The sequence below is a fragment of the Pithys albifrons genome, chromosome 8 (genome assembly GCF_047495875.1).
Source record: "Pithys albifrons albifrons isolate INPA30051 chromosome 8, PitAlb_v1, whole genome shotgun sequence".
In the NCBI taxonomy this organism is placed as follows: Eukaryota; Metazoa; Chordata; class Aves; order Passeriformes; family Thamnophilidae; genus Pithys; species Pithys albifrons.
Window position 1 is genome coordinate 16821165 of NC_092465.1, and position 22999 is coordinate 16844163.

General features: G+C 59.3%; 2 protein-coding genes across 3 annotated transcripts in view; both read left to right on the forward strand.

Annotated features, from left to right (window-relative positions):
• Positions 1 to 17346, forward strand: part of SPEG (striated muscle enriched protein kinase) — a 30182-nt gene extending 12836 nt beyond the window's left edge. The window contains exons 12-43 of the mRNA XM_071562879.1: positions 1697 to 1957; positions 2933 to 3091; positions 3206 to 3395; positions 3547 to 3776; positions 3956 to 4075; positions 4447 to 4551; positions 4665 to 4871; positions 4996 to 5119; positions 5469 to 5641; positions 6461 to 6573; positions 6781 to 6949; positions 7033 to 7126; positions 7466 to 7666; positions 7808 to 7868; positions 8066 to 8143; positions 8298 to 8470; positions 8574 to 8600; positions 8842 to 8994; positions 9214 to 9256; positions 9350 to 9418; positions 9554 to 11768; positions 11893 to 12045; positions 12119 to 12235; positions 12319 to 12486; positions 12766 to 12888; positions 13080 to 13244; positions 13407 to 14082; positions 14172 to 14411; positions 14484 to 14707; positions 15232 to 15307; positions 15550 to 15699; positions 16006 to 17346. Of these exons, the coding sequence (XP_071418980.1) occupies positions 1697 to 1957; positions 2933 to 3091; positions 3206 to 3395; positions 3547 to 3776; positions 3956 to 4075; positions 4447 to 4551; positions 4665 to 4871; positions 4996 to 5119; positions 5469 to 5641; positions 6461 to 6573; positions 6781 to 6949; positions 7033 to 7126; positions 7466 to 7666; positions 7808 to 7868; positions 8066 to 8143; positions 8298 to 8470; positions 8574 to 8600; positions 8842 to 8994; positions 9214 to 9256; positions 9350 to 9418; positions 9554 to 11768; positions 11893 to 12045; positions 12119 to 12235; positions 12319 to 12486; positions 12766 to 12888; positions 13080 to 13244; positions 13407 to 14082; positions 14172 to 14411; positions 14484 to 14707; positions 15232 to 15307; positions 15550 to 15699; positions 16006 to 16213 (7265 nt within the window). The 3' untranslated portion in view covers positions 16214 to 17346. The remainder of the gene's footprint in view (positions 1 to 1696; positions 1958 to 2932; positions 3092 to 3205; positions 3396 to 3546; positions 3777 to 3955; positions 4076 to 4446; positions 4552 to 4664; positions 4872 to 4995; positions 5120 to 5468; positions 5642 to 6460; positions 6574 to 6780; positions 6950 to 7032; positions 7127 to 7465; positions 7667 to 7807; positions 7869 to 8065; positions 8144 to 8297; positions 8471 to 8573; positions 8601 to 8841; positions 8995 to 9213; positions 9257 to 9349; positions 9419 to 9553; positions 11769 to 11892; positions 12046 to 12118; positions 12236 to 12318; positions 12487 to 12765; positions 12889 to 13079; positions 13245 to 13406; positions 14083 to 14171; positions 14412 to 14483; positions 14708 to 15231; positions 15308 to 15549; positions 15700 to 16005) is intronic.
• A 772-nt stretch (positions 17347 to 18118) lies between these two features.
• Positions 18119 to 22853, forward strand: GMPPA (GDP-mannose pyrophosphorylase A). Of its 2 annotated transcripts, XM_071562880.1 has the most exons (12): positions 18119 to 18249; positions 18318 to 18415; positions 18502 to 18605; positions 19000 to 19192; positions 19359 to 19418; positions 19568 to 19698; positions 20434 to 20568; positions 20749 to 20846; positions 20981 to 21027; positions 21126 to 21218; positions 21310 to 21478; positions 21565 to 22853. In XM_071562880.1, the coding sequence occupies exons 1-12, from the start codon at positions 18207 to 18209 to the stop codon at positions 21663 to 21665; spliced, it is 1272 nt and encodes a 423-aa protein (XP_071418981.1). In that variant the 5' UTR covers positions 18119 to 18206; the 3' UTR covers positions 21666 to 22853. The 2 variants fall into 2 exon arrangements, with proteins under 2 accessions (XP_071418981.1, XP_071418982.1); XM_071562881.1 differs by lacking the exon at positions 20434 to 20568.
• Positions 22854 to 22999: the final 146 nt, after the last annotated feature.

Here is a 22999-nt window from a genome sequence, read left to right on the forward strand (position 1 = left end):
GCCCTCAGTGGCTCTTTAGGGTACATGTACCCCCCTGCCCTACAGCTTTCTCCTCTGTGCCCCAGGTTGCCTGCACCTATGTGCCAGGCACAGGGCAGCTTGCTTGGGTCCCTCCCTGCCCATTTCTAGCAACGTCCCATATGCATGGGACTTGGCTGTCCAGCCCCAATTCCTTACTGTCTCTCGCCAGTCCTGTTGTGCTCCTCCTAGGACCCCAAAGTATGTGTACAATTTTGAGTGGGGGGTGGGGTCAAGGCTGACAGCCAGATTGGTATCCCCTGGGCCAGGGAAAGAGCCTATGGGGACGAGTGATGCTGCCTCCCTCCTCTTGCCCCTTGCTGTGTGTGACCTGCTTGCCCCAGCCCTCCCTGCTGATAGCTGCCTGAGCCCCCCTGGGCTGTGCCAATCCCACCCTGGCCTTGGCTGCATTGCTTGTACTCTGACAGGATTATGCTCCCAGCCTCTACAGCAAAGTGCGATGGCATGGAGTGGGAGCAGAAGCTGTCCCCACATCCCATTGCTAGCAGGAGCTGGGCTGCAGGGGTGATGGCCCAAGCTCTGGACCCTCTTGGAGGACTCAGCAGATGGCTCCATGACTTGCCCACCTGCACCCCTCGTGTCGGTGCTGGCATGTGTGTCCGTGCCAGTCCTGTTGCTGCTGCACTAACCCTTCTGCTTGCTGACTGCCGTTTTTGTCTGTATGCAGGGGGAGTACGATAAGGGGGTGCATCTCTCAGAGCTGCAGCTGCAGGGCTCTTAGTTGGACACCTCTTAGGCAGTGGACCTCACCTTGTGTTATTACCTCCTTCTCCATCTGCTGCCTCGTCCTGGATGCACCGTGGGGACATGCGGGCCCTCAACTGCGGGCAGGGGCTTGCCGGATGGCCGGGGCAGGCGTAACTGAGGCAGGGGGGGGGGAGCAGCAGGGGAGCGGCAGGCACCCCCTCAGCTGGGTCAGAGTGCCCATATGATGCTGTCTTGTCTCTTGCTCCATCTGTTTGTCCCTGTCTGCATGTCCTGCTGCCTCTCTCTTGCTGCCCAGGGAAGGGGAGCGGGGAACTGAGCCCATGGCCGCTGCCATGCTGCCCAGGGCTGTAGGGAAGGGGCTGCAGTGTGGTGGCAGCTCTTGTGATGGTCACCTTGGAGCATGGGAGGCAGGAGACCCCAGGGACCCCACAGAAGAGCACCTGGGGAGGGAGAGCATCAGCCCTTTTGGCTTCACAGTGTCCACTCAGGTGCCAGCTTGGCCACCAAGAGATGTCTCTTGTAGCCCTAGGGCTTGGGTCCACTCAGAGCATCCCATGGTTCTGGGTCTCTTCTCTCCAGGGAGGGGGCTTGACAGGGGGGTGGGCTGCAAGGCTATGACCCTTTTCTTTTGTAGCTCTAATAAAATCTGTTTGGTAAAGCGCTGTGTGGTGTGTTCCTGGCATGAACACCTCCCTTCACGCCCAGTCCCCTCCCTGGCTCAGCTCTGCTTTCCACATCTTGCCTCCCTTCTCACCCTTCCCTGCTGCATTCCCTGGCTGCTGCATCAGACCGCCTCCCTGCATGAAGCCCTGCCCTGCATGTACCCCCACTCCATCCCTGCCACTTCTCATGGTTGCTTTTCAGTTGCTGAGATGCGTCTCTCTCTCTCTCTCTCTCTCTGTCTCTCTCTCTCTCTCCCTCTCTCTCGTTCTCCCTCCTCCCTGGGCAGCTCGCCCTGAGTGCCAGTCCTTGGCCATCGTGGTTCCCCTGCAGGACTTGGTGGTCGGGGCGGGGGAGCTGGCGATCTTTGAGTGCTTGGTGGCCGGTCCACCAGACATGGATGTGGACTGGCTGTCTCGGGGCCGGCTGCTCCAGCCTGCCCTGCTGAAATGCAAGATGCATTTTGACGGGCGCAAGTGCAAGCTGCTGCTCACCTCTGTGCACGAGGACGACAGTGGAATCTACACCTGCAAGCTCAGCACTGCCAAAGGTAAGGGGTGGACATGCAGATTGCCAGAAGGGATCTCACTCAGGCCTTAGCCCTAGGGGAGTGGATAGACCCCCTTGCCCCAGGCTCAGGGCTCTGGTTCCCTGAGATGTAGGTGGGAGTGCTGGAGGTGGGGGACAGGGGAATAGGGAGTGGTTGCTGCCCTGGGTGCTGGGGAGATTTCTCCAGCTGGGAGACCTGGTGTGCATCAGTCCTTGGGCTCCAGCACTCCAAGCCCTGCAGCTCTGTTCCACCCCACTGAGCTGCCATAGCCTCTGTCCCTCACAGAGGCCACTCTCCAGCCCACCTGGGCCGCTGGGTTGTGGGGAGTGCAGTGGGCAGCAGCATTCCTTGCACTCTGCAGTTGCTGTCTGTGCACTCCTCCATGAAGAAGGCTGTATGCTTCTGGGGTTTTGAGGGCAGCAGCAGTTTTGGGCTCAGGGAGGTGAGTCTAGGCCTGAGCATGGTGTTGCCCATCCCTGCCCAGGGTGGGTGATGACACTATCATTACAAAGTGGTCCTTGCTGCAAAATCCCTCACCTGAAGCATCCAACCTGCACATGTCTCCATGCTACCCCTGGGTGCTGTGTGTGGTGGCACTGCCTACTTAAGCATCACTGCCTTGTCCCAAAGGGGTTAGGCAAGCTGTGACCTTTTGCCCTATGGAGATGACAGGGCATCCTCCAACCTCACCTTAGTGTTGGCACCTGTACTGCTGTGCAAGGAGGAAAGAATCACCTGCTGCCAGCAGTCCCATAGCCCTGGGCATGGGGATCTTGGTACACACTTTTACACCTCTGCCCTGCACCGGGACAGAGCCTGGGACCCTGCACACCTGGGCTCAGCCCCCACCAGGCACAGGGTATGCTCAGTCACAGACACACTGGCTGCTGGCTTGCAGCTAAGGGGTTGCAGTCTGCCTTCTGCCCTGCACAGGTATGAGCTGCAGGGGCTCACCTCTGCCTGCTTTCCTCACAGATGAGCTGACCTGCAGCGCCCGGCTGACAGTGCAACCCTCTGTGCAGCCACTTTTCACCCGCAAGCTGGAGAACGTGGATGTGGTGGAAGGGCGAACAGCGCGTTTTGACTGCATGATCAGTGGGACACCCCCCCCGACAGTCACCTGGGCTCACTTTGGTAACCCCCAAGCCCAGAGAACTTTCCAAAGGCCCTGCAGGGAGACATCTCCTTCAGGGCTGTCACCTGGCTGGGGCTGAAGGCATGCTGATGCTGATATCTGTGTCTGTCCAGGCCTGCCAGTGCAGGAGGGGGAGAACATGCGGATTCAGCAGGATGGAGGGCTGCACTCGCTGATCATTGTGCATGTGGGCAGCGAGGACGAGGGGCAGTACAAGGCAACTGCCAGAAACATCCATGGCCATGTGGAGTGCTCTGCAGAGCTCTACGTGGAGGAGCCACGGCCATCTGCTGCCTCCCAGATGTAAGAGTTGGGTGATCTCCTGAATATGCTTCCCTCTGCTTGCTCTTCTCTGGGACTTGGGATACAACGGACTGGAGATATGCAAAGTCTGGGGTCAGGGCTGGGCAAGGTGCAGCATCCTTCCATCATGAGCATGTGTGGGTTCTTGCAGCTCCAAGCTGGAGAAGATGCCATCCATCCCAGAGGAGCCAGAACAGCTGGAGACTGAGACAGAATGCTTCACCATGCCTGACTTCCTGAAGCCACTGAACAACCTGGACGTGGTGGAGTCAAAGGAGGCTGTGCTGGAGTGTCAGGTGGCCGGGTTGCCCTACCCCTCCATCACCTGGTACCACAATGGCTCCCGCATTGACAGCACCGATGATCGCAAGATGATGCAGTGTAGGACTCCCCACTGCCCTCCCTGTCCACTGGGGTCCCTTGACCTGGGGTGGAAGCAGGGGGAACACCCCAGGAGAAGACATTACTCCCCCAGATATCTATGCCCCATGAGGCAGGGAGGAGAGGTCTGTGCCCCTTCGCTGGAGAAGTCTTACCTGTGTCCTCCTGTTCCCCACCAGATAAGGACATCCATCGTCTGGTGTTCACGGCTGTCAGCCATGCACATGCTGGTGTCTATAAAAGTGTCATCGCCAACAAAGTGGGGAAGGCCACATGCTATGCACACCTCTATGTCACTGGTAAGCAGCAGCAGACACCACTGAGGATGTGCAGCCTCTTGATGTGACTCTGACAGGCTATGCCCCTGTGCAGTTGTGAGGTCCTTGGGGGCAGGATCACAGGACAGTTCAGTTTGGATGGACTGTGGGGCCAGCAGTGCAGTTCTCATATTGTGGGGTCAGGACCCATCCTTGGATTCTCAGGTCCCACGTGGGGCTTGCTGGCAGCACCAGACCCACAGGGCCTGCCAGGCTGACCCCCCACCAGGGAACCAGGGAGAATTGCTAGCCTCAACCATCCCTTCAGCCAGCATCCTCCAGGGTGTAAGGTAGATGCACTGAGGAGCTGGGGCAGTGGCCATACTCACATCCCTGCCCATCTCTCCATGCAGATGTGGTGCCAACCCCCCCAGATGGGCCCCCCACCATGGCCTCAGTGACTGGAAGAGCCATCACACTGACCTGGAATAAACCCAAGTGGCTGGACCCTGCCATAGGTGAGGGGGCTTGAGGTGGGAAATGCCATGATGGGGCGTGTAGGCAATGCCATGATGGGGCACATGGGCTAGCCCAGTGCTGGGGGCTCTGCACTGACTCTCTTCCCCTGCAGACCCCAACTCTGTGACCTACGTGGTGCAAATGCAAGTGCTGGGCACGATGCAGTGGGTGATGCTGGTGACAGGTGTGCAGGACACCACTTACACAGTGCACGGGCTGACCAAGGGTGCCCAGTACCTCTTCCGTGTCATCACTGCCACCCCCAAGACCAACAGCAAGCCCTCCCCACCTGTGGGGCCAGTGCAGCTCCTGGACCGGGGTGAGAAGGGCAGTGGGGAGGGGTTGGGTATCTGGGGTGAAGGTCTCTATCCCTTGTCAGATGGTTAGCTGCCCAGGGGTGGGCAGCATGGAGTCTACAGGGGTGGTGACAATGCTTGTAACAGGTCCCTACCTGGAGGAGGCCCCGGTCATCCTGGACAAGCCAGATGTTGTGTATGTGGTGGAGGGCCAGCCAGCCTCCATCACCATCACCATCAACCATGTGGAGGCCACTGTCACCTGGAAGAGGTAGGACATGGCCCAGCATCACCCCATGGGATGCATAAACAGGGCTTTCCTACCAGTTCCCTATGCAGCCCACAGAGTCTGTGTATGTGTGAGGGGCTCCTTCCCTGGACTGGGGGATGCACACAAGGGTGATGTTCAGGTCTGTGCAGAGCTGGGGGGTGGTGGGTTGAGGGGTGCTGTCTGTGGGGTTTTAAGGAGCAAGAGCCATTCAGGAGGCAGAGCTAGCAATGAGATGTGAGCAGTTTGTGGGGGCTGCAGAGTGGGAAATGGGGCTGTGGGGTGGGATCAGTGGGGCAGTGGGTCTGGGACTGCTTATGGAGCTGTCATGTGGCAGCTGGTGTGCCTGCAGGGGTGGGCAGGTGCTGGGTGAGCTGCAAGGCCCGTACGAGGTGACAATGCCGGATGATGACCAGCACTGCCTGCGGCTGCTGCATGTGGGCCAGGGGGCTGCAGGGCTGCTGGACTGCGAGGTGAGCAACTGCCATGGCACTGCCCACTGCACCCTCCGCCTCTGCCTTGCAGGTAGGTGTCCTTGCACTGAGGGGCTGTGTTCCTCTGCCAGGGGGTGGCATCACCCTACAGTGCTCCAGAACCATATAGCAGAGAGAGGGTACTGCCCTGCAGGGTGGAACTGCTCCATGGGTGCCCTATGCCCATATGCCATCGGAGCACTGCCCCATAGCATGACATTGGTCCTCAATGCTCCACACTCATATGAGGATGCCACTGTTATAGGGTGGCAATGACCCACGGGGTTGAGAAACCATGAACCAGGTGTTAATACCGCTGCCTGGTGTCCCATACTCATGTCTGATCTGGGCAGAAGTGTCCCATGTGCCCCATGACCATGTGCATGGGGAGGCAGTGTCCCATGGTGTCTGTCCCTCAGCCATGTGCTATGGATGGCACTGCTGCAGGGTGGGCATCCCATCCCTGTGTATAGTTGGGAGGCACTGCCCCCAGTGCCAAGAGCCATAGGGAACACCTCCACAATGCCCCACAGAGTTGTGATGGGTGGCCCTGCCCCACAGTACTCCACATCCATATGTAATGGGAGATGTAGTACCACAGTACCCCAAGTCTGTGTGCTGTGAGTGGCACTGTCTCACAGCATCCCACACCAATGGGAAACTGCCCCATGGTGCCACAGTCACATGCCATAGGTGGCCTGCCCTGCAATGTCCCACTGCCATCTGCATTGGGGTGGCATTGCCCCATGTTGCTCCATGCCCCTACACCATGAGCTGGCACTTCCTTCCAGTGCGCCACAGCCATATGCTCCCTGCCACTGGCAAGGTAGTGACACTGCCCCATGGTGCCCCATGCCGTGTCTTTTGGCAGAGGCACCACGCTTTGAGACCATCATGGAGGACATCGATGCCCAAGAAGGGGAGACACCACGCTTCGCCGTAGTGGTGGAGGGGAAACCGCTGCCAGACATCATGTGGTACAAGGTGGGCTGGGAGTCCCCAACTTCCTGACCCACAGACTCACCAAACCCGCACACTTCACTGCCTCACCTGGCTTGCTGCACTGGGGCTTTGGGGTTGTGTTCAACCCTGGTGATGCAGGATGTGCTCCAAGCCCTAACCATGGGGAAAGGGTGGTGGGAGCTGGTCAGAGATGGGACAGGATGCCCCCAACACCCTTGCCACCCCCAGGATGGGGAGCTGCTGGAGGAGAGCAGCCACCTGAGCTTTGTATATGAGGACAACGAGTGCTCACTGGTGGTGCTGGGTGCTGCTGAGCCTGACAGTGGTGTCTACACCTGCACGGCCAAGAACCTGGCTGGGGAGGTCTCCTGCAAAGCGGAGCTGCTGGTGCAAGCAGGTATGGCTGACTGGTGCTCCAGCCCTGGAGGTTAGAGCCTGGGTGACTGGCTTGCCCAATGCCAGCACTTTTCCTTCCCGCAGCTCAGCCCAGTGTTGATGCCACCATGGAGGAGGATGCACTGCACAAAGCACGCCGCCTGACTGACTACTATGATGTGCATGAGGAGATCGGGAGGTACATGTCTGCTGGCCATTATGGGGCATGCTAGGCACTGCAGGGACAGGGTTGCCCTGGGGCTCTAACATGGGGAATTGAGCACCATAGTATGCCAGATCCTGGGTGTGCAGGGACTGCTTTCAGGTGTCAAGGGATGCTCCAGTACCAGCTTAGGGTGGGGAGCTGGGGTGGCCAGAGAAAAGCCAGGCTTTTGGTCTCTCTGTGGATGGTCATGACAAGCTGCCAAGGCCGTGGGCAGCTCCCTATAGAGTGGATGCCTGCATCAGCTGCTTGGGGAATGGGTGCCTCCTGCTAACCCACCTTCTTAGCCCCCTTGCCCCTACTGTTGCATTGCAGGGGGGCTTTCTCGTATCTGCGGAGGGTTACAGAAAAGAGCAGCCGGCTGGACTTTGCCGCCAAGTTCATCCCTGGGAGGATGAAGGCCAAGCAGTCAGCACGGCGGGAGCTGCACATTCTCTCACAGCTGGACCATGAGCGCATAGTCTTCTTCCATGATGCCTTTGAGAAGAAGAATGCTGTCATCATGGTCATGGAGCTGTATCCTCTAGGTGCTGCTCCAGGACTGTGCAACACAGGGAATGAGGGAAGGCTTTTGTGGGCAATGGGTAGGTAGAGCTGGTGGAGAGGTGCAAGGCACTATGGAGCATGGAATTTCTGTTCTCCTTGACTGGGGCCCAGCTGTGCAGAGGAAGAGCTGCTGGATAGGATGGTGAGGAAGCCCTCAGTGTGTGAGTCGGAGGTGGGTAAATGCTGTGGGGGCAAAGTGATGGGGAAAGAAGGGATCCTGGGGACACTGGGATCTGCCCCATCCTAGAGACGTGCAATGCTCATTGTATCAGGCTACTAAGTATACAGCCCACACCCTCCTCTGCACAGGGCCAGTGTGGGGCTGACCCATTCTCAGGGTGCCCATTCTCTCCACACCATCTCTTACAGGTCCGGTCCTACATGCGGCAGATCCTGGAAGGGATCTGCTACCTGCACCAGCACAGCGTCCTGCACCTGGACATCAAAGTGAGTGTGGGTGTTACAGTTTGAGATGTCTACTCCTGCAGGAAAGGCTCCTGGTGCACAGTGGGTGCTTGGTCCTGATGACAGGGAACATTCCTTCCCTGGGGAAAGTCCCCGCATCCTGCCAAGCTCCCCTCTGCTCTGCACTGTCCTGTAGCCAGAAAACCTCATGATGGCGGATTTGAGCAGTGAGCAGGTGCGGATCTGCGACTTCGGAAATGCGCAGGAGCTGACGCCTGAGGAACCGCAGTACTGCAAGTATGGCACCCCTGAGTTTGTGGGCCCTGAGATCGTCAACCAGACCCCTGTCTCCAGTGTCACAGACATTTGGTAAGGGTGGCCCTGGGATGGTCGGTGGGCTCCCTGCTATGCCAGCAGGCACTGCCCCCTGGAGAGTTCATGATGTGCAGTAACTGTGCTCTCCTCTCCGCAGGCCCGTGGGGGTCATTGCATACCTCTGGTAAGTGCCCTGGTGGGCCTTCACAGGAGGGACACCCTTCCCACACCCTTGTCAGTTCCAGAGCTGAGGCTGTGACCATACACATGATTCCTTGCACACTCAGCCTCCTCCCTAGTGCTCCTGCCTCTGCCCTCCCCATGGCACCAGGGCTGGGGTCTGAGGTCCTGTCCTCAATCCTCTGTACTTGTCATGCTGTTTCCCATGTCCCCGTGGCCCAATGACAGTGCCTTCTCCTCGACAGCCTGACAGGGATCTCCCCCTTTGTGGGGGAGAATGACAAGACGACGCTGATGAACATCCGCAACTACAACGTGGCCTTTGAGGAGAGGATGTTCCAGGGGCTCACCCGGGAAGCCAAGGGCTTTGTCATCAAAGTGCTGGTCAACGACAGGCTGTGAGTGCCACAGAATCCTCTTCCCGATCCCCTGCCCCTCTGGCATGAGCCTTGTACTCAAGGGAGGGTGAGCACACTTGTGCATTGGGGTGCCCAAGGGCAAGCTGGCTGCACAGCCCTGCCTGGATGTGGCACGGTCAGCCAGACCTTTCTGCCCTTCCCACCCTGGCCAAAGCCCTCCAGCCTAGGCAGTTCTCACACAACAGTGTTGGTTCACAGGAGACCCAATGCAGAGCAGACCCTGGAGCATCCCTGGTTTAAGGTGAGCCTGGGCAGGGACCTAATGCTGAGCAGCTAAGGGTTCCCTGAGCCTGCTGCATGCTCCATGGGACACTGGTGTCCCCTCACCCCACAGACGCTGGCCAAGGGGAAGGTCATCAGCACCGACCACCTCAAGCTCTTCCTCTCCCGTCGGAAATGGCAGGTGAAGGCAGGGGCTGGGGATCAAGGGAGCAGGCAGGACTGTGTGCTGGGAGGGATGGGGTGATGTGCACCAGCAGGATTATGCCATGCCATGCCATGCACCTGGGCCTGATCGAGCCCTCTCTGCCGGCTGCAGCGCTCGCAGATCAGCTACAAGTGCAACATGGTGCTGCGGCCAATCCCAGAGCTGCTAGAGGACACGTCCAACCACCTCTCCATCGCTGTGCCCCGGCACCTCAAGGAGTCGCCAGCACTGTCATCCTCCTCTGACTCAGATGACCTGGATGAGCTTCCCTTCATCCCCATGCCACACCAGGTGGAGTTCTCTGGCTCCCGCATGTCACTCAATGAGATACCCACAGATGATGAGACCACTGGGCTATCTGAGGGGCTGCAGCCAGAGGGGGATGTCTCCACCATGGAGTGGCAGAGCCAGGGCACAGGGAAGCCTGGGGTGTTCCCAGGGAAGCGGCCAAGGGGTGCTGGGCCACAGCGACTGTTTACAGAGGTGGAGGGACCTGGCTCCTCTGATGAAGAAGCCCCCGCAGCCCAGAAGCAGCTGGAGTACCCTTGCAAAGCCATGAGGAAGGGTTCCAGCCTGGAGTCCCCAGGGAGTGCCCGTCGCGGAGAGTTGAAGAGGGGCAGCTCTGCTGACAGTGCCCTGCTGCTTCAACAGCCTCCAGGGATTGAGGAAGGGTCTGAGGTGGCACAGGGTCCCCGCCGGGCCCTGGCCAAAGCGGCCTCCATGGAGCTGCCACGGCGGAAGGTGACCTGGGGGGAGGACAATCATGCTCAGCGCCTAGAGCTGATGCGCCAGCGACTGCTGCGGGGCAGCTCTGGGGACAGCAAGGTCAGCGGCCTGCGGGGTCCCCTCCTGGAGACCCTAGGCGTTGGCCCTGACAAGAAAGTCCTGAAGCCAAGCCAGTTGGAGGCACCAGCAGTACCACGGCTGGTGCGGGCAGCCTCCAGTGAGGCCACCTCACCACGTCTTCTCCCCTCTGAGTGCCGGCTGCAGAAGAGCAGCTCCTTCAGCCATGGTGATGCTGAGCCTGTCATTCGGCACCGACGCTCTGGTGCGCCTCTGGAGATCCCAGTGGCTTGCCTAGAGGCCCAGCGGCTCAAGGAGTTCCCCTCACTCTCAGCCCTCTCTGATGCCCGGCCCACAGTGCCACCAGACACGCCAAGGCCACCAATACCCCCTGCAGTAGAGACCACTGTCCCCCAGGCTCCCTCAGCCAAGGCTGCCTCCGGGAGAAGGCGCATCCCTGAGGAGCACAGACAGCCTGGAGCCAACATGGCTGCTACCACCACGGGGAAGAAGCCCGTGGCCAGTAGGCAGGAGGAAAAGATGCCCACCAAGGCTGCTGGAGCCAGTGGGGAGGGGGCTGCCAGGATGGGAGCACCCACTTCACCACAGTCCCCAACCGCTGCCCCCCAAATCCACATAAAGTCTTCCTATGCCAAGATGATGCAAGCAATGGGAGCCATGCAAGGTAGGGAGCCAGCCACCGAGGAGCCCCTACCAACCACTAAGGAGCCCCCGCCAACCACCAAGGAGACCCCACCAGCCATCAAGGAGACTCCACCACCCAGCCCTGCAAAGCCGCCTGCACCAGTACCATCACTGAGGAAGGAAGTTAAGCCCACTGGCTCCTCCAGCTCCCTGATCATCCAGGACATTGACTCAGAGGAGGTCTTCGAGGCCAAATTCAAGAGGGGCCGGGAATCATCCCTCACCCGGGGGCTGAAGCTCCTCACCCGGTCCCGCTCTGAGGACCGGCACCTGGCCGGCCCTCCAGTCTTTGATGAGGGCATTTATCGTCCCACACCAGCTGGTGTGCCCCTGGAGCTGCGCAGGGACCAGCCCATTGGGCTGGCAGCCAAGTCCAAGTCCGTGCAGGACCTGCATGAGGTGGAGAAGGATGGGGGCTTCTTCAGGAGGATGTCCGTGCTCCTTAAGCGGACCCCGCCTGCTGAGAGGAAGAAGAGCATGAGGGAGGACGGAGGCGGTGAGACCCCATCTGGTGGGCGCCGCTTCTCCTGGAGCATGGCCCTGGCCAGCTCCAAGGAGTGGAAGGACTCAGAGAGCCTCAAATCAGAGCCAGGAGGCACTGGGGAGAGCAAATCACCAGTGGTGGCCGTGCGGAGGAAGATCAGTGCCACAGTGGAGCGGGTCTCCGCGCGGCTGCGCAGTGTGTCAGATGAGCGGCCAGAGAGTGAGGGGCCCCGGGAGCTCCGTCGCACCAGCTCTGAGGGTGAGAGCTTGCGACCAGGCCCCACCCCGGCACCTGCACCGTCCTCTGAGTCTCTGCGTTCTGAGGGCAGCATAGGCTCCTCTGCCTCTGCCAAAGGTGAGTGATGAAGGGGCATTCTATGGGAGGCTACTGCTGGGGACCCATGGCCCAGTCATCGTGGGCACGGTGGTCACGGCTGCCATGGCTTGGCCCCTCTCTTACCTGCCCTGGGTGCCCACAGGTGAGGGTGAGAGCCAAAAGAGGTCCCGCTGGGAGCGCTGGGGGCTGTCCCGGGGCAAGAAGGAGAAGATGGCCTCACAGCCCAGCATCCCCTCCTGCCTTCTGCAGGAGGAGGGACTCGCCACTGGACGGCCACACACACCCAGTGAATCGGGTACGTGCAGCCCCAGGATGGGATGGCAGGTGTGTATCCCTGCCCCAGCCTGACCCACCACTCTGCTCTCCAGATTTCCCCCCCATTTTCCACATCAAGCTGAAGGACCAGGTGCTGCTGGAGGGCGAGGCACTGACCCTGTGCTGCCTGCCTGCTGGCAGCCCAACTCCCCGGATCCTGTGGATGAAAGGTGGGGGCTGCCTGCACTGCCTCAGTGGCAGTGGGGGCTCTGGTGGGGCACTGTATCATCTCTCTCCTCTACTCTCCCCACAGACAAGAAGTCCCTGCAGCCAGACAGTGCACTGAACGTTGTCTCCTGCAAGGACGGACGGCAGATGCTCACCATTGCCAAGGTCTCCAGGAAGGACGCGGGGCTGTACGAGTGTGCAGCCACCAACGTACTGGGCACAGCCATCAGCTCCTGCACGCTGGCTGTGGCACGTAAGGAGGCTGGGAGGACCTTGGGAGACAGAGGTGCTACCCCACGGGGAAAGAGCACAAGCCAGGCACATAGTCCAGGGCTGGGGACCAGTTGGAGCAGGTCACTTGAGTTCTGCTCTGCACATCTGCAAGAGACTGGGGCTTTTGAGAGGGGACAGGCTGGTTTTGCATGAGCACTTCCAGCATCTCTGAGCCCATGTGCTGTTTCTCCTTCCATCACAGCAGCATCTGCCCTGCCCCTGGCTGCGCAGTCAGCCCACCCTGTCTGTCCCCTTGCAGGGCTCCCTGGGCGGCCAGGCACCCCGGAGATCCCCCAGAAGTACAAGAACACAGTGCTAGTGCTGTGGAAGCCTGCAGAGAGCAAAGCTCCCTGCACCTACACGCTGGAGCGCAGGCTGGAGGGTATGTGGCACTGCCTCTCATCCCCTGGGAGCCACAGCCAGGAAGATGGGCTCGCATGGGGACACCTATACAGGACAAAAATGCCCAATGTCTTGGATATCCCCTGTGGCTTGATGGGGTCAGGAATGGAGAGGAGTGGGCTTCGTCTCTCCCTGGTCTGCCCTGGCCTCATCTTACTCCTACTCTGGCAGGGGAGCATGAGTGGAAGATAGTCAGCACTGGCATTGTGGACTGCTACTTCAACGTGACAGAACTAACCCCTGGGAGCACCGCCAAGTTTAGGGTGGCCTGTGTCAACAAGGCTGGGCAGGGACCCTATAGCACCCCCTCAGCAAAGGTGCATCTCGAGGCAGCAGGTAAGCAAGCCCTGTCCTGCGGGGTATAGGGCACCTGTGGGGCCTCTGGGATGCTTTGGGGGTCCTTAACCCCCAGGGCATTTTTCCCCTCAGGGCTTTGGAAAATAAGGTGCCACTCCTGGCTTACCACCACCTGGCTCATATTTCCCTATACTCCCTCAGATACCCGAGTTGCCCCAGCCAAAGATGTCACTGTTCCTGTCGCCACTCCCGAGAAGGTGGCTTCCAGCCGGGCAACCCAGACACCTATGGAGCAGCTGAAGCCAGTGGCTGCAGTAGTGCCCCCCACCACACCACCACGCAAGCACAAGGGAGTGGTACAGAAGGCAGCTGAGGATGCACAGGCGGGTGTCCCTCCAGGAGTCCTCCAGTCCTCTGCCCCCCACGAGGAGGGTCATCCGCCAGACCCTGAGCTTCCACCTAACATCACTGTCTATGTTCCCCCTGAGCTGATGTTCACCCCTCCTCGGACTGTTGCCTCTCCCCACACAGAATCCCCCACTCAGGGGTCCCCTGCACCCGCCACGGACACTTGCTCCCTGCCCCAGGCTCTGTCTCTTTCCAAGTCTCCCGCTACTTCCCCGATGTCAACCACCACCAGTTCAGCCCCCACACCATCTCCCACCCCCAACACTGCACCTGCACGGAAGATGCCTCCCTACATGGTCACCTCCTTTGTCTCAATGCCTCCCACATCAGCCTCCATGCCAGAGCCCACCACCACCCCACCCTCCATGGAGCCCCCAGCTGACAATGGGGTCCCAGGGGTGAAAGACAGCACAGCACTGCGGCAGGGTGTCCCTCAGAAGCCATACACTTTCTTGGATGAGAAGGCAAGGTGAGCAGCCATGGGATGCAATGCTGTGCCAGGGGTGTTCAGCCCTCAGCACCCCATGCCAGGGATGCTAGTGCTGCCCTATGCCACAGGGGCCGTTTTGGGGTGATCCGGTTGTGCAAGGAGAATGCCACAGGGAAGCACTTCATGGCCAAGATTGTGCCCTATGAAGCGGAGCGGAAGCAGAGTGTGCTGCAGGAGTATGAGATCCTCAAGGCACTGCACCATGAGCACATCATGGCCCTGCACGAGGCATATATCACCCCCCGCTACCTGGTGCTCATCTGTGAGAACTGTGCTGGCAAGGAGATCCTCTACAGCATCGTGGACAGGTACAGGTGGGCAAGGACCTACTGGGGATGGTTGCTAGTACAGGACTGTCCACTGATGCCACTTGTCCTCAGGTTTCGCTACTCGGAGGATGATGTGGTGAGCTACATACTGCAGCTCCTACAGGGCCTTGAGTACCTGCATGGCCGACGCATTGTGCACCTCGACATCAAGCCAGACAACATCATTGTCTCAGGCACAAATGCCCTCAAGATCATTGATTTTGGCAGTGCCCAGACCTACAATCCCCTCGTGCTGCGGCAGCTGGGGAGGCGTGCTGGCACCCTGGAGTACATGTGTGAGTGATGCACCAGGGGTGCAGGGGCAAGGCGACAGGGATGGGGAAGAGGGAAGAAACTGGAGCATGCTTACTCCCAAAGGTGTTCATGTATGCCCACGCACTGGGGGGCTTGGGAATGGGGAGAAACTGTGTTCTTGGGGAAGCTATGGGGTCTCTGGGGTGCTGGGGGTTTCTGCTGAGAGTTTCAGTAGAGTTGCTGGGGTCAGTGGGAGAGTTTGGGTGCTGTGGGGCAGTTAGGGTGTCCTTGGAGGTGCTGGGCTCTATCAGGGTATTAGGATGTCAGGATAGGGTGCGTGTCAGGGAGGGGTGCTGGAGAGTGCAGTGGTGGGGTGCTGTGTGTACCGTGGATGCTTGGCTGACAGGGGTGTTGGGGTAATACTGTGGGTGCTGTGGATGGTGGGGATACTGGGACTTCTGTAGATGCTGAGGATACTGGAGATGCTGTGGGTGCTGGGGCTACTACAGGTTCTGAAGGTGCTGGTGTCTCAGCGTGTATGACAGACCTGCTTCCTTGTCCACAGCACCAGAGGTGGTGAAGGGGGACCCAGTGGGCTCTGCAGCAGATGTCTGGGGTGTTGGTGTCCTCGCCTACATCATGTAAGAGAAGGGACCAGGGGACAAACACCTTGAAGGGTAGTTCAGCCCCACTCAGGGCTCAGTGCCATGGGGAACGCCAAGCTGATTGTGGGCCAGCAGACCCTTCCCAGCTGGACATGGGGATGAGGACACCCTGGGCAGCTGTGGCTGTCCTAAATCAGGGAAACGGGAGGGGGGTGGTGTATGTGTGAGGTAACCTCCCACCACTGACCCCCAACCCATGCCACCCCCTCCACTGTCAGGCTCAGCGGACGGTCACCATTCTTCGAACTGGACCCCATTGAGACGGAGAACCGCATCCTGGCAGGGCGCTTTGATGCCTTCAAGCTGTATCCAAATGTCTCGCAGACTGCTGCCCTCTTCATCCGCAAGGTCCTCACTGTCCATCCCTGGTGAGTGCCTGGCCCAGCCAGGAAAGAGATGTAGGCCCAGATTGTGCCTGTGACCAATGCAGCTCCCTGCCACTCAGGACCCTTCCAGACATCATCAGTGGGTCCCTGGAGTCTAGCCCTGGCTTCTAGAGAGGTCTGGGATCTCCTGAGCCCAGGGCTCTGGAGGCCATCCCCGTTTTTGGGCAGTAGATGCCTGTCCCTGCTGGGACTCCTGGGCCTTGCAGGGCAGGGGTGGTGGCTGGATTTCAGAGGTAGAGTGGCAGTGAGCACCCTGCAGTTCCTGATGCAGAGCTGGCTCTGCCCCAGGGGCCGCCCCACAGTGAAGGACTGCTTTGCCAATGCTTGGCTCCAGGATGCCTACCTAATGAAGCTGCGCCGCCAGACCCTGACCTTCACCACCAACCGCCTCAAGGAATTCCTGGTGGATCACCAGCGCCGCCGTGGTGAGGCCATCACCAAGCACAAGGTCTTACTCCGCTCCTACCAGGGTGGCCAGCCACCAGGGCCACAGTAGCTGGTGCTTCGGCCACAGCCATGAGGGGCCGAGGAGCCAGAGGAACATTCCATGGGCCGCAGTACGGGGCATCTGAGGAGGAGCCGGGATGTGCTGGAATGAGTCCATGGACCTCACATGCTGCTGCCAGGGACGATGGTGGCAAGCATCATTTTGGCAGTGCCAATGGGTAGGAGGTGCTGCCCCAGCCAGACCATCAGTGGCGTCCGGCAGTGAGTAGGTGGGGGGAAGCCTTGCTGTAAGGAACAGAGAATGTGGTAAAGGGTTGGGAGAAGAACAGGATGTGGACAGCAGGCAAGCCCTAGGCAGGAGTGGGAGAGCTGCCAGCATGTCGTCCAGCCCTGGCCATGTGGGTCCCATCAGCCGTGTGCCTTACACCGCAGGCTGCAACTGCCCCTAGCCACGGTGTGGGGGTCCCTGTGTTCCCCCTTGTTTGCGCACCAGCACCCAAGGACTGAGGTTGCTCCAGTGGTTCCTGCAGAGAGTGGCCTGATTACACCTCCCTGTCAGCCGGCACAGCCCCAGTCCTTATGGCTGGGAATGGGGGCTGCCAGTCCCCCCATTTCCCACTCCTCCCAGCCCTGGTCCTGGTGAGTGGGTTTGTGGCCCCAGGACCGATGCCGGTGCCTTCCCTGGGGTTGTCAGCTGTGCCCCTGCCAGGGCAGGGGACTCACAGGCACCCCCTCTTTGCAGGGGGGCACCCAGGTGCCACACACACCTCCTGCATTTGCTCAGGCCAATGCTGCTCGTGCTCTGCCTGCCCAGCTCCAGACCTTGCCCTGGGCTCCACCACCAGCCTGCTGACCTGTCCCCAGACCCCTCACAACTCCCATCTGACCCCAAAGTGGCTTGCCGAGCCCCATGTCCTGCCCTCACCCCTTCCCAGCTGGTGGTATGACACCTCAGTGTGGCCTGGGTGTCTTGAGTAGGGGGATTGTGGCAGTGGTTGGGCACTCGCCTTCCAGATGCTGCTGTAGTGATAGGGCTTTATTTATTGACTTTGGGGAGAAGGCGTTTGCCCATTCCCATCCCCATACCTTTCCCCTCCTCTCTGGCACGCTCCAGAGTTGCCAGTGCCCCCATGGTGTGGAGCTAGCAACGTGTCAGAGCACCAATAAAGACCCTGAGTAGCCCCTCCAGTCTCAGTGCCTTGCTGGGAGGGGACTGAGGGAGTGGGAAGTCCACCCACTGGTATCTTGGGAGGGTCCTACTCCTAAAGCCAGGGATCCGAGGCCTGGAAGTCTTCCAGGTGGAGCTTGTCTAGGAATGATATCAGAAACCTGGTGATGAAGACAGAAAAGCTGTGAAGTACCAGAACGAACACAAGGGAGCTGGTTCACATGACATTCACATCATGGAGTGAAAATATGGGGTGTCGATGGTGGCAGGGCCAGTGGGCCAGTGAGGCCGGGCTCCTGCTGGGGACACTGAGGGATCTGATGCTTGGCTATAAATATCCACTGTCCATATGAGGCCGGGCTCTGGTTACAGCCCGCCAGCCCCCGCGGCCGCCCCTCTCTGCGTCTGTGGCCCCTCGGTGCTGTGTGTGCCGCTTGAGGGCACGGGCGCACGGCCAGCCTGGTGCTGCGGGCTGTCACACGCTGCCCTCACACTCACACGCATACACGTGCTCACACGCCGGTGCGCGTCGCACACCCGCGTACCCAAGGGCGTGTCAGAGCCCACGGTGTCTCCGCACTGCACACCGACGCACTGGGGCACACGTACGGCGCAAGCAGCTGCCCTACACCCTCACACTGCCCTGCGCAGACCCACACACGGAGCCGCCCACGGCATATCCGCACGGCCCCGCACACTCGCGGCGCCGCACGGCGCCCGCGGGCTCCTCCTGGTGGTCGCGGGCGGCCGCGGCAGCAGCGCCCGGCGCGGCGCTGACGTGTCTCAGCCACGTGCGCGGAAGCGGCGGCGGGGGCGGGTTCGGGTTGCGGGATCGGGGCTCGGTGCGGGGCCGCCGGAGCGGAGCCGAGCCGCGATGCCGCTCAAGGCCGTCATCCTCATCGGGGGCCCGCAGAAGGGTAAGTGCCCCGGACGCGCGGGGCGCCCCGCCGGCCCAGCGCCTCGCCGACCCCGCTCTGCTCTGCAGGGACCCGGTTCCGGCCGCTGTCCTTCGAGGTGCCCAAGCCGCTCTTCCCCGTGGCCGGTGTGCCCATGGTGCAGCACCACATCGAGGCCTGCGCAAAGGTACAGGAGGCCGGGGGGCTGGGACTGGGGCCTTAGAGCTGAGAGCCACCCTTTCCACTGTGCTCCATCCCTCCGTCCCTCTCCAGGTACCTGGCATGAAGGAGATCCTGCTGATGGGCTTCTACCAGCCCCATGAGGCCCTCGGCCGCTTTCTGGTGTCAGCACAGCAGGAGTTCAAGATCCCCATCAGGTGGGCAGGAGCTCTCACACCGCCAGGGCACACAGTGGCACAGCCTGACTCAGTCCCTCACCTGCCTTCCACAGTCTGGCAATCCCCAACCAGCATTCAAGCACTGGGCAAGTGGGCTCTGTCCCACCATGGATAGGCACAGCTGGCCTCCTGTGTTAGTTCCACCACCTTTCCTTTGCCTTTGGTCCTGGCCTGGCTGGTTCCTGCTCCAGAGAAGCCTCTCTAGCACAGCTCTAAGCTGCCACGGTCTCCTGTGCAATGTCCATCAGCCCTATTGCTGCATGACAGGATTATGTCTCTCCAGCCTCTCCCAACCCGTCCCAGGCTTGTTGCCAGTTGGTGCCACCAGACATCTGCTTCCCTAAGCCCTCACTTTTCCGTGCTTGGCTCACAGGTATCTCCAGGAGTATGCGGCGCTGGGCACAGGTGGTGGCATCTATCACTTCCGAGACCAGATCCTGTCAGGTGGTGCTGAGGCCTTCTTTGTCCTCAATGCAGACGTGTGCTCAGAGTTCCCTTTACAGGAGATGCTGGAGTTCTGGCAGCAGCATGAGGACATGCACAGCTTTGTCATTCTGGGTACCACAGTGAGTGGCAATGCTGGGGAGCAGAAGAGCTGCAGTGCTCTGCCGTGGGGTTAGAAGCCAGTGGCTCCACTGGTGGGTGGGGACCAGGCTGTGAGCTCTGGGTTTCATTTGCTCTGCATCTGTGTGCCTGCTGCTCCATCACTGTTTCCATGTCCTCACTCCATAGGCCAACAGGACACAGGCACTGAATTATGGCTGTATCGTGGCAAATGCGAACACACAGGAGGTACTGGAGGGCCTTAGGGAGCGGAGCACAGGGTGGGCAGCAGGTGCTGCACTGCCTGTGTGGGTGTGTGTTCCCAGCACACGACACAGGGTGTGACACTGGGTGTGGGGGCTGCGCCCCAGGATTCACATCTCTTCCCTCGCCTCCAGGTCCAGCACTATGTGGAAAAGCCCAGCACCTTTGTCAGTGAGATCATCAACTGTGGCATCTACCTCTTCACACCTGCCATCTTCCAGCATATTGGTGAGGTCTTCCAGAGGAACCAGCAAGAGTTAGCACTGTGAGTGCCTCATTCTGCTCTGCACCCCTCCCAACCCACTGCTTCCCAGGGCTGCAGCAGCACACTCATTCTCCATTCTTTCTCTATCTTTTCTCCTCCTCTGCCATCACTCACTTGTTTCCTGGTCCTGCACCAGCTGTCCTTACCTTGGGTAAGTCTCCCGCTGTGTCTGTGCTGGCTGCTCTCTGGGCTGGATCATTCTTTGTGATAATGCATGCTGCCTTCCTTTCTCCAGGCTGCTCTTTTCCTCTGCTTCCCTTCTGGCCAGCTTGAGACTCCCCCTTCTCCTTCTTCTCTCACCCATTTTCATTCAGCTCTAGACAAGGGGCTGAGCAAGTGTTTCACCTGGGAATGCTCTGCTCCAGCTTTTTGCGTCAGCCAGCCTGTCACCTGACATCTCTGTCACCACCCGAACTAAACTTCAGCTGTGTGGGCTCTGGATTGGGGGCAGTATAATACGCCCACGTGGCCTGGGCGGGGCTCTTCCATCATCAACTTCTGGGTCAGAGCTTATTTTGGCTGGCAGAGCCCCATCCCTCTGCTGCTTTGGGGCTCAGTGGGGCTGTCCCAGTTTAGCCTCACAGCTGGCGCTGTCCCCACCTTTGGGGTCAAGTGTGTGGCTACATAGGAATCTGGGATTTATTAGAGCCCCTGGATTTGGGGAAGGTAGTTCTGCTGCAGTCCTTGGTTGAGGCCATGACAGGGGTGGGTGTTTATCAGGACTCTTTCTTGCAGAGAGGAAAGCTCCAATGGCTGGCAGCGTGCAGAAGTGATCCGGTTAGAGCAGGACGTTTTTACAGCACTGGCTGGGAGTGGCAAACTCTATGTCTACAAAACTGATGGCTTCTGGAGCCAGATCAAGTCAGCTGGGTAAGGGCTGAAGTAATAGTTGGTGCAACAGGAGCATCAAGTGATCCATACCAGGGATGGGAGAGGAAGGTGCTCAGACAGGGCCCTGGGGGTAGGCAGGCAGTGCTGATTTTGGATCCTCCTCCTCTGCCGGGGTAGTGCCAGAGTGTCAATAACAATCTTTTGCTTCTTCTTCTCCAGCTCTGCTATCTATGCCAGCCGCCTTTACCTGAACCAGTACAGCAAAAGCCACCCAGAGAGATTGGCCCAGAACAAATTTGGAGGCCCTGTCATCCGAGGTACCTTTCTGACTCACTAATGCCCTTTGGGCTTCCTTGGGAGGCAGTAGGGCCCATGAGCAGAATCCCCCCTGATCCCAGAGTCAGGTGCTCCTGTGAACTGCTTCCCCTGACACCACTGCCTTGTATTGCAGGGAATGTGTACATCCACCCAACAGCCTCCATTGACAGCACTGCAGTGGTGAGTGCAGGCTGGGGGGGGGAGGGGGGCTAGGACAGGGAGATGCTCAGGGCTGCCAGGGGCATCACTGTCCTCATCACCTCTCTCTGTCCTCACAGTTGGGCCCCAATGTCTCCATTGGGGAGGGAGTGACAGTGGGAGCTGGTGTGCGTGTGCGAGAGTCCATTGTCCTGCATGGTGCCTCACTCCATGTAAGTAGGATTTGCCTGAAGATATCAGTGTCAACCCCCACCCCTTGCAGGGAGGCAGCAGCACCATGCATTCCCCTTTCCTTCACCCCAGGACCACACCTGTGTCCTCAATACCATTGTGGGCTGGGACAGCACCATTGGGCGCTGGGCCCGGGTTGAAGGAACACCCAGTGACCCCAACCCCAACGATCCCTATGCCAAGATCGACAGCGAGACCCTTTTCCGGGATGGACGCCTCACACCATCCATCACGATCCTGGGTATGTCCCTGCTGTACTAAATGGCCCTGCCTGCTCAGTGAGGCAGTCTCTCCCCTTCTGCTAACCCCCTTGTTTTCTCCCCATAGGCTGCAGTGTTACCATTCCTGCTGAGGTTGTTATTCTCAACTCCATTGTCCTTCCTCACAAGGAGCTGAGCCGCAGCTACAAAAACCAGATTATCCTGTGAGTCAGGGGCCAGCACCAGCCAGCTGTGCCCCACAATGAAAGCCTGTGCTGAGGCCTCACCTCGTGGGAGGATCCCAGTACCCACAGAGGGGTAGGTACAGGCCAGGAACCCTGCAAGTGCCTGACTACTGCTGCAGACAGACATTAAAGCTGCTGAGCATCAGCCTTGCGTGCTGCTTCTCTTGCAGCCCAGGGACCAGCCCTGGGTCAGGGTGAAGGCTTCAGGGGCAGCATGTGACCCTGCCACCAGCCTGAGTACCACCTGTACAGGAAGCACTTGCTGCCTGCAGTGTCATAGGTCCAACTTTGGGTGTTTCTCTACCAAAGGGCACTACCAGCACCATCTTGCCACCCCTCACCAGGCTCTCCCTGCATCATTTGCTGTCTACATCTCCCTGGATGGTCTTGGCCCCTCTTAAGAGGCCAGGGAGCTTTGAATGTGCCTGTCCTGTGCAGGCAGCTCACCCCACAGAAGCCAGTTGTGAGGCTCCAGGTTTCATCAGTTTGATTGCAACAGCCTGAGCTGGGCTCCTGCCTGCCGCTGGGAAAACAATGCCAAGCTGTCCTAAGGGCACTGGCACACAAGGCGGGGGTGGGACTGGCAGGCTTACATCCCTTCCCCCAGCACAACCTCTGCCCCCCTGGGCTTGGTGCGAGCCAGAAGAGCTGCCAGCCCTGCCAAGCCTGCTGCTGTCAGGCTGAGACCTGTTCCTGCTGCCTAGGCAGGGCTCAGAGTTATGGCAGGAAGCCTCTGCCACCCCAGTGGACCTCATTCACAAGAGCATGCCTCCCCCTTGCACCAGCCACATTCACAGGGCACTAGAGCAATCAACTTACATGTGTGCAGATGGCAGAGATCTAGCAGCCCGCTTTGTCTCAAAACCCCAATTTTATTGAAGCACAGGCTTTCTACTTTTCTACTTGAACCAACACTGCCCTTTATCCATTTATCTCCCCATTTTTGAGCTTTGTGCTAAAGCCATGCACTCCACTAAGGGCCCCATACCTCTCACCTTCAGTGAGGCGCCACATTAGGTATTCTCCATTCATCTAGTACCACCCCAAGCTCAATGGATTTGTATTAAATCCTTGCTCCCAGCCCTGTGCCTTCCTATGTCAGTTCTCCTGTGGTCCTGGGTGGGGATTAGCTGTTCCCTGGCTTTAAGCACATTAAACTCCTTCAGTTTTGCTTCTGCCTTGGATGTGTTAATTTCCTTGCCCTCTGGTGTACACTCCTGTGGTGGGGAAAACTGAGCCAAAGTACTTGCATTTGGGATTGTACATGGATTTTCTCCCATGTGCCACATCTGGTCTGGCTTTTAGTAGGGACAAAGG